Genomic DNA, 16,351 nt, shown 5'->3' on the forward strand with positions numbered 1-16,351 from the left:
CTCAGGAGGCAGAGATCAGTAGGATCTCATTCGCAGCCAGCCTGGGCAAATGGTTTTTGAAATCTTATCTTGAAAATAACCAACAAAAAAAGGGCTGACAGAGTGGCTCAAGTGGTAGAGTGCCTGCCTGGCGAGGCTCTGAGTTTAAACCTCAGTGTCACCAGAAAAAGGCGGGGGTGGGGGGATGGTGATAAAAAGAAATTATGGTTCATCCCCTTTAACGGTTCATTTGTACCACCAACATACAAGTCTTTTAGAGGCAGGCAGACCCATCAGGTTCTTCTTCTTTTTTTTCATTAGAACTAGGCAATTCCAGAGAGAAGAATGTCACTGGAGAGTCTTACCAGACAGCAAGTAAATCAGACTCTAATTTCCTTCCCCCCAAATAATTCTCTAAGAAGGAAAAAGAAAATACCTATGTAAGGGTATGCAGAAGATATTTCTTGGCTGGCAGCTAAAGTCTAATTAGACTGACAAATCTTCAGCGCCTTCCCCAGTTATGAGGTTTGGCAGAAAAGGAATGAGCCCTGGAGCCACACATTATGTAAGACTGTTAATCAATATTAGTTGAGCCCTGATCCTAAAAATAAACTTCCCCTGGAGGCTCTGTTGTGTGGTGGTGAAAGCAAGGGAGAGGAAACTGTAGATTCCTTGTCTTACTTCTATCAAGCCTGTGGTGGCAAGAAAAAGGTAGAGGAACCCAGAAGAGTTAATACTTTGGCTAAGTACAACCACTCTTGATACAGGTTGATCTACATCTAGTTAAGGGCTAAGGTTGTATCCCAATCCACAACAGCTTGAATTTTCAAAGAACCTGGAGAAAAGTTGGTGTTCAGGCTTGGGCCTTTATATGCCATTGATAACAGCATAAATCTGAGTATATTTCACTGAACAGTATGAAATTGTGGTATTTGACCATTTTGACCTACAACAATGGCAATTTCATATTATAGAAAAGTCTATGTGTAATGCTGTTCAAAAAAGCCCAATTTACACTCAAGAATATGAAAGAGTCTCCCATGGAAATCTCATCAATGAACTCAAGAGTCCTGATTCAATCTAGAACCCTCCTATGAGACCCTGGGTCATTGTGGGCTTGTGTGGATATAGACAAAACTATTTTTTTTTACTCACCCAACCATCAGGAGGGCTAAGATCAATGAGGATCTGTGGGTTTGGGGAGAGTCTCTTAGGTTGAGGTGGTTTCCTAATGTGAAAAATTTCAGTGAACACTTCAGAATTGTTTTTCATGATCATACTTACTGCTCACAATAAACCTGTGGGAATGGTACCGTGAGGCCCCCTTTAACAGGTAATGAAACTGAGGCTTAGGGAGGCTAAGTAACCTGCTCAGAGACACCCAGATAAGTAAGTGAAAGATATTGGAGTCCAACTCAGAAATTCTGATGCTATATCCCCCAGTCTCCCTTTTGACATACTGGAACTCTACTCAAAATAGATGGTGTGTACCACAACTTTTTTGTTATATTAATTTTGTCGTCATTAGTACCCAGCCTAAAACTGAGAGGCCTGAAGGAGGACTTGTCATATATATATGTACTGTTATAAAGCCTGACAAATTGTGGCTTCCTTCTGAGATTTTTGAAAGTGGTTTGTATTTGAGTAACCACAGTTGTTGTGAAGCTTGAGGTGAAAATGAGCTATCACAAAACTCTTACTCTTTCATTTCTCCCATTCATTAGGATAGTTCCAATCCAGGCTTAGCATTGTGATTTTCTGGCAATTTTCTGGTGGCATATAGCTCTGGCCAATGTCAAGGTGACTTTGCCAATGCTGAGCACAGAGAAAGTGGGTCATGAGCAGGAGCCTGCTAACAGCGTATAAACAATTCCAATTCTGTGATTTGCCCAGAACACACTGAACTCCTTCTTTGATGATAGCAACTTAGTCTGGAGGCCAAAGATAAGAGAATGACATTACTCTTGGAACTGTTTTCTTCTTGGCCCTTTACTTCTGGCAGCACTTTGGTTGTGGTGGCTAAAAGTAATGATAGTGGTAAGATTCTTGTTTCTTACTGTTTCCTTCTATCCTGAATAAGGAACAAGGAATTTGAATGTAGTTTAGGTTGAGTTTTCCTATCTTAGAAGCTAACCCATCAATGTCATTGTAGTTACTCACCCATATTGGAGTAAGGTGTAGTAAAAGTACCTGTGCAATTATTGAGGCATCCCTATAGTAAGGACCACTGAGAATCTAACTCAGATCATCTCTCCAGGTCCTGCCACATTTGGAGAAGTTTCAGGCCAAGAATTTCAATCTAGATCCATTATTACTCATGAATTGCATCAATGATCTCTCTTTTCTCATTGGACTTGGCTATCTCTATCAGGGATTATCATACATGACTTTTACAGTATAGCTTAAAAACATGGAAGTTATTTCTCTCACTGCCTATTAAATTATACTCATTGTACAAAGCCCAGTTTCATACCCACCTCATCCATGAGATCTGGCCAAGCCATCCCACATCCTACTCCTCAGTTGCAACCTATATGAGTCACAGCCTCCTATTGATAGCTTATGACAAGTCCTCTTGTCTTCTTTAGATTGTAAGTTCCATGATGGTAAGGAATCTGAATTCCTCTTCTTTGTAGTCCCCAAAAATATATGCAAATAGATAGATTTCATAAGAGAACATATTTTCTAAGGCCCATAGGAACCTAGACTTGGTTTAAAAATAAAAGAGAAAATCTAAAATAGGTAAGGAGGTGTCAGAGAAGTCCATTCCTGATATGATATTCACATGATTTAACAGAACTAATTTTATCCTATAAATTCTACTCTGAACTTCCTATAAATCTCTTATCTCCTCCAAATCTCCTAGCCTCTACTATGATTCACAGTTATTTTCCTCAACAGATACAGCCTTATTTTCTTAGGTAGAACAATGCTTGACTTGTACACCAAATGTTGAGTATAGAACATAAGTCATGACTAAAATGTCTACAGTCTTACTCTGCGTGGTATACTTGTTTTGAGTGTTTGAACTCAGTTATCCTCACAGCAATCATATAGTTTAAGCAATGCTAGTCCCCTGCCTCCCTGTTTCACAATGTGATTAACTTAGATTGTTTGCAAATGTGTTGCTCTTCCTATTGAGAAGTGAGATTTATATTCCTCCTCTGAAAGTAGGAAAGCCCTGGAAAGTTAGATCATCAGAGTATGATACCAACAGCACAGTGCCAGTGTCCAGTCTCAGGCTAGACAAAACTGGCAGCCCTTTCTTCCTGTCCCTTAAAATACTCTGTTGGGGAGCCCTCAGCCTTTATGAATGGACCAAGAGTTCTCTGCTTAAAAGAATCCTAGAGACTTCATGGAGAGGGAAAAATGGCCCAGCTGAGACCAGTCTTTCCAGTTAACTCACTAAGGCACAAGGTATGTGAGGGAAATGAAACTCATTAGACCTCAGCAGCTATTGAGAAACCCCAGTCAACAGAATGGTCTCACTGCATCCTGCCCAAACTTCTGACCAACCAAATTAGGGGATCTAATGACATAGTTGTCATTTTAAGCTACCAGGTTATGAGAAAGTTTTTTTTTTAATCAGCAATAGTTAATAAAACCCACGTGATTTTTCCAGGGTTACTTAGCTAATATGAGAATGAACAAGATTTTAAACCCAAGTGCATCATAGAGTCACTAAGTTATACCCTTATAACTGGGAAAGAAAGAAACAAACAAAACATTGTCTAAAACACCCGGATTCTCCTAGAAGGAAAGCCTTTCTCCAGCTATTCTATTTTCACTTGTTAAATTGCTGTAAAGTAGGTAACAATTCCTGTCTTGTTCTCTATTCTAGTCAATGTATATTTGTTGAGCACCTACTAAATGCCAGACTTTTACTTTAGAATTATCATATTCCTGCCTATTTTCTCAGTATGCATTTTCACTTTTTAAAAAAATATTTAAATAGGAACTTAGAGCTAGCCTTCTTAATATAAGGTCAAGATCTGTTGCTTAGACACAATCACTGTGAGTAATTTAACATAGTCCATGTTTTTCACAAGCAATTCTACACTCATGCCTGTAACAAGTGCAAATATCAGAAAGATCAAAGCACCAATTATTTCCAGGAGACTGGAGCATTGTAGAGCTATATTAACTCAAAAACGATTTGTTCGCATTCACACACAGTTAAGAGCAGCACTAAAAGCACTTTACTGCTTTCCTTTGATCTGAAATCAACACTAGCCGAGGTCAACCAGAAACAAACTCTTCAAATGATATTTCCTTACCTTATGCTTTCAGAAGGACTGGTAGACTTGAATAGTCACATTTCTATACTTGTGGACTCATGTGTTTTTTTTAATTTCTATTTGAAAAGCCTCATTTTAGGGTAACTTTGTTTTAATGATATTATCAAAGAAAGAGGACAGAACAGAGACTCATTTGTAAAATGTTCTGTGTATGATTTCACACATAGATGAAGGAGTGAATGATAGACCAGTGAATATGAAATCCAATCTTCTCTATTTTTCTCCCCTCCTTTCTGAAGAATCTTCCAGAGATTAGAGCTTTATGAGTCCTCTTCATCTAAAAAAATTACCTAAATAAGCTAGATCATATAAGCAGTACTGAAGCTCCTTGAGCTGACATTTCCTCAGTGAGAGACCAAGAACTGTCCTAAACTTTGGAAGAATCCAAAGACTATGTGAGGTTGTGTCCTTGGTCCTCACATGGTCTTCATGTGATCTATAGAATGAGCCTGAGACCAGAATAGGCTTGAAGACAAGGCCTTTGGGTTTTTAAGGAACACAGGGCAGAGTTCTTATGGCTACTTGGCAAGAAAAACAACCACAAAAAGTTCAAAACCCTTGGTACAATGTTATTTCCTCTTGTTTATCTTCACAAAAAGCACAGGGATATTTTATCCTTCATCCCAGTCTAATCAATTCTGCAAGGCTGTTGGCTTTCCTCCAAGACTATGTATTAATACACCCTTAAAAACAAAGAGTGCCAACAGATTTATAACTCGCTTTTATAGCCTTGGTAGAAGTAAAAGGAAAGACATGTACATGGAATCCAATTATTACCGGACTCCAGGGGAAAGAAACGCACTTGGGAGAAAAGCTGTCAGTGAGGGCTCTGCCACTGGCCCCTTCCTCTAAGAGACAGTGGGTTTAGAGTTATAATCACTGGCAAAACTTGGCACCTGGAAACCCTTGGCACTCTCCTCCAGAAAACCTGACTTTCTTAGTTCATAGAAAGACGTTAGGAACTCAACCAGAATACTCACATTTATGTACTTGCTACAGAAGGGAAAACCAAAAACTGGCAATTATCATGCCTTAGTCCCTGAATCCCTGTGTAACATTAAATCCTCCTGTGGTCAGTGAAAATTCAGCCTTAAGAAGGACTACAGGATCAGCCATTCTATGAAGAAAAAGCCATTTGCTCCTCTGCTTCCCACAGAGTTAGCAGAATATATTCTGACAGAAACAAAACAAGTCTGCCAAGACCTGTGCAAACAGAGCTATCCTTTCACCAACAATAAACAGATCTTCACTTGAGCTATAGAGAGTCATAATAGAAATATATATTGCCTTTTATCTTCTGTTCAGTGAGAGGAGTGAGGTGTCAGGAGTTATTGCTTTAATATCAGCAGAGCAGAACTATTTTTCTCTTTTGAGCATGTGCGTAGGTATGCATGTAATGCACGTGTGATTATAAGACTGCTATTCTGGCCAGGTTCTTAGGAGCCTTTGGAAAACATAAAATTGGCTGATAACATCATTGCACAGTTTCAAGTTGTTTCTATGGAGTCAGGTTAGGAGTTGTCTGGTTTTCCGCTCAATGAAAATGAAAAGGAAGAGAACACCTTTACCTATACTTAACTCACATAAACTTACTTCAGAAAAGTGGGAACACATGAGGGGCTTATTTAATTATTAACTTTACGTTTACAATGACCCCTGGAGTTAATGGAAAGGTGATGTCAATGACTCAATTGAGCTCATGGATAACATCTTAAAACTGAGAAACAGAAGGAACAAGTACTGACCTACTGAATTTTCTACAAACACTAAGTAGGCTGGGGGTAATTTCCCCACAAGCAATTGGAATGTCTTATTTTATGCCAGAGTATTTAAAGCTAATAACTTGATTAACCTCCTATCCCCTACTAACTAGATTTATGAAATGCCAAGGGAGTCAGCAAAGTAGTAAGCTTTCGCTTGGATATAATTACTTTAAAGTGAAAAAAAAAGAAACAAAAACGAGAACCTAACCAAAAAACTAATGCCTTACTGCTTAGTTAACGTCAAACCTTTACATTTTATATTGAAAGCATTATCTTGGAAATAAAATGGACCAAAAAATGACAAGTTACTAATCAAAACTTAGTATCAAACAAAAAGACTGCATTTTACAAGAATTAGTTGAACTTCCAGCTCAATTGCCCTTGATGTTCTAGCAAAGTTATCTAAAGGATGTGAATAGAATTGAACTAGGATAGTCTTTCCTATGATAACAAATTTTCCTTTCCCCCTTTTCCTTTCTGCTACTTGGAAAGAAAAGCTAATAAAATGAGAGGAGGGAGTATTTCATATTAAAAATATAGCCCATTGTTCATTTTGAATAAAAGCTTTACCATTTCAGTGATAAATATGAGAAATAATAGCCCATAAGTGTCACAAGACTTTTTTCTCTACTCTTGGGTCTTGTTACTATGAGAATTTAAAGGCATCCTTTCTTCAAGCATAGTAATTCAAAATTTTTAACTACACAGAACAATGACCATGACAGTAATATTTCAAAGAGAAAAACACAGAGCAATTAGAACGTGGAAAAAGGCTTACCTGAATGCTGGCTGTAGAGCGATTCTTGCGGGTTGTGGTAGTAGCCATTGTTGTGGTGGTTTCCATGACAGTGGTAGACATTTCTGGTGGCATGGAGGTTGTCTGTGTTGTTCCTAAGATTGATGGGACTTCTCCCACCAGCCGAACACTTCCATTGATTTTAATATTAGGGTTGTTCTCAGCTGCCATGTTCAGTACTTTTAAACCATCATAATAGAGCCCAGAGAGTTGGCCTTGGAAGAGGCGTCCTTTGTCCTTTCCACCAATGGCTATTTGCGCCTGGGTGTTGAAGATGGTTAACTGCCGGCCTAGTGGGTTGGGTGGAAGAAATATTATTATTTCTGTACATTTTTCCTCCTTGCCTTACCTGGTCTGAGTGGACCAAGCATCAAAACAGGCTTCCTTGAGCAAGTGAAGTGGAAAAAATGAGTAACAATAAATCAGTACTGACTTTGGCAAGTAACATTTTATTGTTGTATCTCTTCCTCTGTCTACCTGAAAATCCTAAATAACCTGAATAATTGAGTCTTTATTTTTTATCATAAAGATGAAGAAATCTTCGTTCAAGGATCAGAGATACAACAGTCTTCTTGGGTATATAATTGTGGATACGGAAGTATCCAAATCAGATGAAGACCAGAATAAATCACAGATCCCTAGTGCTTTCATTTATTTAAAGCTTCAAATTAACATGATGACAACAAAAAGAGTGATATATGGCAAACAAAAACTTAGTGAAATAATTGAGTAAAATTAACTTAAGAACTATGTTTGATAGTTAACAAATTATATTCCAATTGAGAAACTTGGATTCATTCATTGCATATGTATAAAAATGGACATTCTAGTCACCAGACCCATAATTTCCTATAAATCTTTCTAGCGAAACTGTTCTATCTATACTACCTGCTTAACAACATCATGACAAACAAATTCCTAAATCTACTAATTTTGGGGTAGAGTGGTTATGGTGATACAGCTAAATCATTCCCTAAGATATGACATTGATAAAGTTCCTGAACTGGGGGTACGGGGTGGGGGGGTTCCTTTTTAAAAGGATGGTGGGTATTAACGAAGAAAACAATACATAAAACTCCTTAAATGATATAGATTTATGTTAAAGGTTTGAACAATGCCAGTAATTTATCTTATTTGGAGTTCCCATTTGGGGAACCATTTATGCTTTTGTGAAAGGAAACTATGCAAATGAAATCATGGCAGAATAGAGATTAGAATAGTGGAATTCAACTAATCTTACCCTAACTATTTCTACTTATTAAAAAACTCCTATGTCAATCTGGATTTTTTTTTCCCAGAATGAAACTCAAAAAAAATTTTAGAACTCATTGCAATTTACCATGACAACAACATGCAAAGGCCTTCCTTAGTGGTATATCTTTAAGATTACTCCTGTCTGCTTTGCCATATGGAGAAAAGGAATTTAAAAAGACTTATTACTGGAATTAAATATATCGCTTCTGAATTTTTCTTCAGTCAGTGATCAAAAATGGCTCCACTCATTTTTAATCTAATCACCTGAATTATTTTAGCCATAAATAACTATAAGTTATTTTCTTTTATGCTTTCCTGATTAATGAAAGGGATATTCTTCTAAGAGATTGAAACTTTTATTCCAGAACCTCTAATTTAATGAAAAGAGATATACTATGATGTTTCAGCTCTTAACCTCTACCACTATCACCAGTCTTCAAGACTAGCCAATGCTTGACTTCAGGTGCACGTTGTGGAACAGCTTTTCAAGGCACACTAACTGAAGAAATGGAAGAGGCAGAGAAGAGAACTGCATCTGCTCAGAGGCAACTCTTTAGACAAGAGTCAACTCTGCTCACTTGGAACTCTTAAGGGCCTATTAATGAAGAACAATTAATAAGTAATAACACTTTGGAGGCTTAGAATATTGACCAGAGAATTTAGTTACTGTAAAAATGATCTTCACTTTATAAGAATCTCTGGACTATAGGAAAGAGATCTGCTGGCCATAATAACAGAATTGTCCAGATCCTAAGGGTACAATCAAATCAGATCTAATGGATTCCACAATGCTCCCACCAGTGCCTTTAGTGTACTGTGCACATACTCATTTTCTGCCCATCGGCCTCTGTCCTCTTCACACAGATGCAGCAAAAGTTCAATGCACAATAACACAAGCTAATGGCCTGGAGTTCATAAGTCTTTATGGTTTCTTTTTGACACCAGTCTTTTCTGGGAATCTTAAACTTACTACAATAGAAATGGCATAATATATGGGAAGAAGAAATACAGCCTCAACTTCATATAGTCATTTGTAGCACCTTAATATAATAATATGAAGGTGCTGCCTAATAGATTTCTAGTGTGAAAATTCAGTATTTTAGACTAAACAACACTAAGGCCAAGGTATCTCTTCCATGCACATAACTGTTGCCCATTCATAATATTTATGCATCTCTCTCTCTTTTTTTTATATGTAATCCAGCACTGGTGATTAGTGAATGGTTCAGTAACCTGATTATAGGTAGAAGATTTAGTATTCTAATATTCTTGAAAGTGCTTCACTATGATAGCTTCTATAATGGCTCTCGTCTTACTTTCCTAGTAGTACTCATTCCTCCAATGCTTACAAATAAAAAGAGGGTCAGAGGAAATTGAAATTCAAAGCTGAATTACACTGGCTGGAAATGAAGGATTACCTTCATTCCATTTGCTATAGTTCACTCCATAAAGTACTCTGCTTGTATGAGACTGAATCAAGCATTAGAAAAGGTGAGATGAGTTTGGGGCTATAAGATTAAATTGCTGCTTCACTTCTGGTTATCATTGCTTTCCCAGAGAGACCTAACTAATTATTTTTGGAACCAAAATATTGGTTTGTGAGACAGAGAAGGGGATTGGCTTATTTCTATTTTCCATCACGCCATTGGAAGGGTTTGGGTTTTTGTTTTCTTGTTTGTCATATAGTCTGCTTTTCTTTTATCTTAAAACTTTCTGCTAGCCCTCGGTACTTTAGATTCAGTGGTTAATAACAAAGCTAGTAATCACTAAAGGAAGAGAACATTCTCATTCTCTTGCCATCTCTTCCTCTGATTGACTTACCTCTCAGAGAGGTAGTAGATAAGTGAGAATCAGTCATCATTCTGCCTAGGAGGGAGGTGAAACTTCCTCTTTTTGTCATTTTCCCAAGATATTTCAAAATCAATGCCATATCTCATTATTCTAATCATTGTCATTTCTTATGACCAATAAATGTTTTGGCTAAGTGACCATTGTATGCGTGTGTGTATGTGTGTGTTTGTATGTGTATATATATATGTGTATATACACCTACATGTGTGTATGTATATATGTATATACACACATATGTGTATGTGAATATGCATATATATGTAATACACACACAACACACACACACACACATATTATATGCATATACCAGTCTGAAGATTGCTCTATCATCAATAATATGAAATTTGGTTATAATGCCAGGATAAGATTTGTAACAGGTAACTTTTGTTTTGTTTTAGGTGCTCACCCTCTTGGAAGTCATTAATTATTACTTCATTTGGACATCACATTCACATATGCTTAAATTAAATCTTTTCAGGTCCCCAGTTAATATCATATGAAAACTAATTAATTAAACCTCAAAACACCCTTGGGAAATAGGCAGTATTATTTCTTCTTTCACCAGATAGGAAATCTGAGACATAAAGAGGTTAAGTGGATTGTCTAAGGTCAGAAAATCAGTCAGTAGTAGACAGAGCCAAAAAACAGGCTTGGGAGTGCTATGACCCATTTCTCTTCCCCAAAGCCAGAAATAACTCCAAAGAGACATTCCATGTACTTCCTAAAATGTTTGTCGAATCATCCTTCTGTCTTTACCCTTTATAAGGATTGTCTTACATTTTCTATTCCTTTCGAAGGAAAAGTCAGTTAGGCAGAGGAAGAAGTAAAGCAATAGAAGAAACAGATGTTTCTTAAACTATACAAAAAGTAATTTCAATGAAAGTATTATAGAAGAGAGCCTCACAGTTTGCAAATAAACCTTTTCAATATTATATGCAAATATAAACATATATATTTGATAGGTAACTAGGACACCCCCTTCCATCCCTTATCAACCACCCCTCCCTTATCCAAACCCTCAACTTGTATATCTGAAAGCATCCTTTTATATGAAAGCCAACTGATAATGCTACTATCATAAGGAAAACTAAAAGCCTACTAATTGCTTTATAATGACTTATACAAATGAAAATGTCTGGCATGCCATTAAACTTAGACTTCAAAAGGCAATGAAGTAAAATAAAATATTATTGACATAAAATTGAAAGAAACAAAAAAGTTCTCTCAGGCACATGAGACTCAGACATGCATCTAGTTCTCTTTTCCTTTTTAAAAGTGAGGCAATTGTTGTCTTTATTGTTAAAGGGACTTTATGAGCTGGTGATTACTAAAAAAAATTATTTATTTTTTAGAGTTATTCTTAATTTATTTTTAATTAGACCACATATATTGAAAACAGGGCATACAGTTAAGACTTGGGGAGGATTTTCCATGTATAAAGGCTTGAATGTCTTCACCCAAACTAACACTAACATTGTCCTTTGATTCTTAAGTTGTATACTATATAATATTCCTAATTACTACTCCTATGTAACTCAATCAAATCTCTACAAATTCTAATGGCTCACTTTGGATCTTGAGAAGAGAGTTAACACATACCATCTTAGGAAAGAATAGAAAAAATAACTTTTTAAGAGATAGAGAATCTTCTTCATTAAAAAAGTTTATCTCTTAATTGACAGGAGCCACACAGAAAATTCCACCGTGAGTTATAACTGCTGCCCTCTTTTATTCATAGCGTGGGTGTTTCCTTCAGCAAATCAGAAACTGCTGTTTTGCTTTTCATGAATCTTTCCTTTACTAACTCCTTGCCTTAACCACTTACACTTTTGTTGCATTAAAAAAAATCAAATACACAGGTGTAATACAACCAAAGTGTAAAATAAGTTTTGTTTGTTTTAGTTTGAGGCAGTAACTAGAATGCAACTAATCTCTTATAAGAATTTTTTCCTTTTTAGATTTGAATTTCATGACAAAATTCACCTTTTTCTTTCTTTTCTTTGTTTAAAAACAAATGTTAAAATACATGGCTTCCCTTATAACATTTGCTTTAAGCAGTTTAAGTTACAAGAGCTGATCTATGAGATATATATATATATATATATATACACACACATATATATATATATTTACATATATTGTTTGTTTGTTTGTTTTGGTTAACAGATAATAAAGCCAAAACAGCCTCAATACATAAGTTTAAAAAGTACTTTTGAAATTTCTTTAGAAAGCTTTGGTGTAAGAGGTAATTTAAAGCAAATTAACAAATAATATCATGCAGTGGTTAAATTGCCATAATACATTTCTTTTATAGAAGTTCCTGGAATTTCTTGTTTGTGGTTGTCATGCTGATAGCAGGCTAGATGTTAGTCCCTTTAACTGTATTTTAATGGCAATGTATTATAGCATGATTTATCAACATATGGCAGGTGGAAGCTGACACAAATTATAATGAAAATTAAAACAGTCATTTATGCAGCAGGCGATTATCATTTAAGGAACATTTATTTGCAGGCTTTAAAAATGAGGGTTTAGAATCAAATGATTTTTAAAATGAAAGTTTTAACGACGGTTACCTTTTTCCTGCAGCCACTCTTCTACGGGCCGGTTATATTTGAAGGGGATTTTCTGTTTTACCATTTGGAAGCGTTCATTATCAGTGTTGCCTTTAAAGTTTAAAAAACAGCTTAAAGAACAATCTGAAAAGTCAATAAATCATTAAAAAACATCCTAGGTTTTTGGTTTGTTTTATGAAGTTTTTAGAGAGAGATATCACTTTATCTTTAGTAGAGGTGGAGTTGAAGTCACTCTGGCACTAGTTGACAAGTTTGAGGTCAGGTTAATCTCAGCTATGCAGTACTCCATCAAGTTTTTTCAACATGGCATGGGATGAGGGTCAGTAAGAGGTTTAGCCATTTACAGAAATGGATTTACTTTCACTCTGTCTTCACCTCATCCCAACTACAATTTAATTGGTCCATTTGAGGCACAAGGATCTCCTTGACCTGTGAGTAATCTACCTGCCAGATCTGTTTCAGACTGCAATAAGGGATCCTCAGCAACTCAGTCACCCATGCCCCACTAGTCGCCTACTGTATTCCCATCAGAACCACAGGCCCTGTCTTCTCTTATTTTCATCCCATTCTGGTGGAGGAAAGCCAAAGACAATTAAAGCCCTGATGATCAAGCAGACTTCTTAGTCCGTAAAGAAGGGCTTGGCATCATACTACCTACATAAAACAGGTAGAGCAATATGATGACTTTTTAGATCTCTATCTCTTTTTCCAGATTTGTTCCACATTTTAAACAGAAGTGGACCACAAAAAGCATAACTAGAGTTAAAAGTAGTTATAAAAATAGTGATATAGCATTTATAGACATATAAGCATCATTTTATTCCTACTAATAGATGCTGAATTGTATGTGTTCTCTTTCTCTTTATCTTTCTCTTTATTTCTCTCTCTCTCTTTCCTGTGAGAGAAGTCCTCTTTAACAAGCATCCATTCATAAAGTCTGTTAGTGATACTTCTTGCAAGCATGAAACATCTAGTTAGTTTCAAGGCTAAAATATAATGTTTTAACTCTCCTCCAACCCCTTCTGTAAATGTTATTACCACTCCTGGATGATTCCTCTAATTAGAAAAGACTTGCAGAGTTGTGTGGTAGAGATATGCCCTTAATGAATATGCTTCAAATAACAAAATAATGAAACCATGCTTTGGGAACTGTTCTAGCTCATCAACCAACCTCACAATGATCTAGCAGAAACTAGTGAATTGTAATTCATCATTTTTGATTCATAGTCCTATACTGGAACCTAGGGAACTCCATTCCAAATTACCAATATTAAACAGGTGGCCTGGAAACAATTTACTAGGAATTCTGAAAGCCAGAAAGAATATTAGGCTTTAACATAATGTCAGATTAAGTGAATAGAAGCATACCATAGCATTTCAAACATAGGGCCATCTCTGTAGCAGTTATTTATTGGCTGAGAAGATTCCACATGTGACTAACAATTAGTAACTGTCTTCTGTGTGTATTATGGATCAGATGGAAAAAAGGTATTCAGGGATGATGGCTTCCCATTGGCTTCTCTAGTGTACAAATTATTCTAAGAAGCTGACTCATTCTTAATTCCTTGGAATAAAAACAAAAAATGGCTCATGAGATTACTATGCTGGTTCCAGTCTACATTATGGAACCCTATCTGGCTTACATAAAGTATAATATATTAGCAATTAAAAGGGGTTAGGGTGTAGCTTAGTGGTAGAGCCTTTGTTAGCATGATTAAGACTGTGGGTTCAACCTAGTACTAGTTTACAAAACAAACAAAAAACATATTGAAGGATAAAGTGCACAAAATGCAATGAATAGAAAGAACAATCTACAGTCCTAGGCTTTCATGGATAATTTAACGTTTTTCTCAAGTATCATTTCTTATAGAAAAAAAAGAGGGAATGGGTGGGGGCGAGGTGGTAGGCAAGGAGGGAAAACAGGAAAGCAACTTAGTTTCTTGGTGCTTCCACAAGCCCATAGTGAAGGAACTTTGTTTCGCCCTTAAGTATAGCTGCTGATTACTTTTCACTATAGTGGTTTTCCCTGATATATCTGGGTACACAGAATTCTATTAATCCTAAATAAAGCTGGGTAAACATTTAGATGTTTTTGTAGAAAAAGAGAATGCATGTTTCTGTAAAGAATCTACATCATGAACTTTCAATCCTAACCAGCAGGTGATAGACGTGGTAAGAAATGTAATTCGTCCTTTAAAGTTTTAGGCACAATGGGATACTATGCCCAGAAATGGCAATTGTATTGCGCCAGCTTTGCCTTGAATAAATTCTGCTATGATGGGTTTCCTGTGCTTATCATTGTCAGCTCCAACATTAAATATAATGAAGATTTTCATTCTACTCATAAATAAATCAGTGAAGTAAATAGCAAATATAAAACTGTATTTTTTTGTAATATCCAGGCAAAATAAAAAAATTACCAAAATTCCAAATTGCCAGAGTTGTATATGTACCAAATTAATTAAATAACAAGCTGTGTATTGAATTACTTCCTCCACATAGGGCTCTTTCTCTTCCTAAAGATCCTGACCCTCTACTCTCCATTCTGTTTTAAACATACAATACAATACAAAATCATTTGGGGACATAGTATACACTAGAAAAAGAGAAAACTATTGTGAATGACCAGTAAGTTTTATGGGGGGACAGCATAGCCGTGATTCAAACTTTGACCCTTCTAAAAATAGAATAGAGAGTCATTCTTCTCCACCTCAGCTTTAAGGACATTTAGAAAATATTTTAAGTTTTCCACATCAGATTGATAATATCTGACACTAAGGATGGCAATCTTGCATGCCGTTATAAATTGTGAAAGAAGAAAGTTCACTTGGAAAACCAAATTGGTTTAAATTGCCACATTAACATTGTTCTTAGTCTCTTTTCATGTACTGGTTGATTTTTATTTTAACTTGTCTCAAACACTAGTAAGAACTATTTTAGAAACACATTCATGAGAATGAGTTCATTTGCCCCAAGTTCCAACCCCCTAGATTAACTGAAAACAGACAATCTTTTCTATATCCGAATTCATACACATTCTGCAAGGTGAAAAAAACCTCATCACGTTCATATACATTATTATTAAATCTAGATCACACTTAGTTGTACATTTCAAATAGCAACCAGTATGAAAATTGAACAGAGTGAAATGAATTCTTCAACAGAAATAATGTTATACTCAAGAAAAAATGACCTTATGAACAGTAATGTCATAAAAAAGTGGCATATATGCATTACTAATTTGACAAGAATAAAATGTAATGATTTTAGCTCTTAATCACATGGAAAAATCTATAAATTACACAAAGAGATATTCAAGTAAATAATTCTTAAATTACTTATATGACTCTGACACCTACACAGAAATGGATTTTAGGAAAATAAATATTAGGTACATTTTATCCTGCTTAAAATAAATATGTGTGTGTGTTTATTCTCTTCCATTTTCTGGTAAAGAATTGAGGTTTTTTTTTTTTTATACAATTGGCTTTCTAAAAACTATAGATCTACTATCAAGATCTTAACTCCTGGAGACATGTACAACATGCACAATTGAACTGCAACATTGTGAAGAGTAGAATACTCTGAGTTGAAATTACTAAGACCCAACTGGTTCATACACATAACTCCAACCTTTATGCAGCACTAATTCACATTTCCTACATTTGGCTGGATCCATTTAAGATAAAAGTGGGAGGAAATAGAGGAAAACAAGACAAGGACTGCAAATTGACCCTGGAATCAGTCCTTGATATACATCTGTATGTCTTTAAGGTGAGGGCTTGAAATTTGTTGTTCCCAAAATAGCAAAAAAAATTTAAGTGAAGAACTGAA

At 35.8% G+C, this 16,351-nt stretch overlaps 1 protein-coding gene across 37 annotated transcripts in view; it reads right to left on the reverse strand.

Annotated features, from left to right (window-relative positions):
• Positions 1-16,351, reverse strand: part of Nrxn3 (neurexin 3) — a 1,521,272-nt gene that overhangs the window by 135,528 nt on the left and 1,369,393 nt on the right. For 25 of the 37 annotated variants that reach the window (XR_012446073.1, XR_012446074.1, XM_074067420.1 and 22 more), the window contains 2 exons: positions 12,518-12,607; positions 6,819-7,126 (listed from right to left, as the gene is read on the reverse strand). Coding sequence is in view for 35 of the 37 variants with exons in the window: in XM_074067420.1 (XP_073923521.1) it covers positions 6,819-7,126; positions 12,518-12,607 (398 nt within the window). In the remaining 2 variants the exon portion in view is untranslated. The remainder of the gene's footprint in view (positions 1-6,818; positions 7,127-12,517; positions 12,608-16,351) is intronic. The other 12 variants (XM_074067424.1, XM_074067437.1, XM_074067422.1 and 9 more) reach the window with 1 other exon arrangement.

This window comes from Castor canadensis, chromosome 3 (genome assembly GCF_047511655.1).
Source record: "Castor canadensis chromosome 3, mCasCan1.hap1v2, whole genome shotgun sequence".
In the NCBI taxonomy this organism is placed as follows: domain Eukaryota; kingdom Metazoa; phylum Chordata; class Mammalia; order Rodentia; family Castoridae; genus Castor; species Castor canadensis.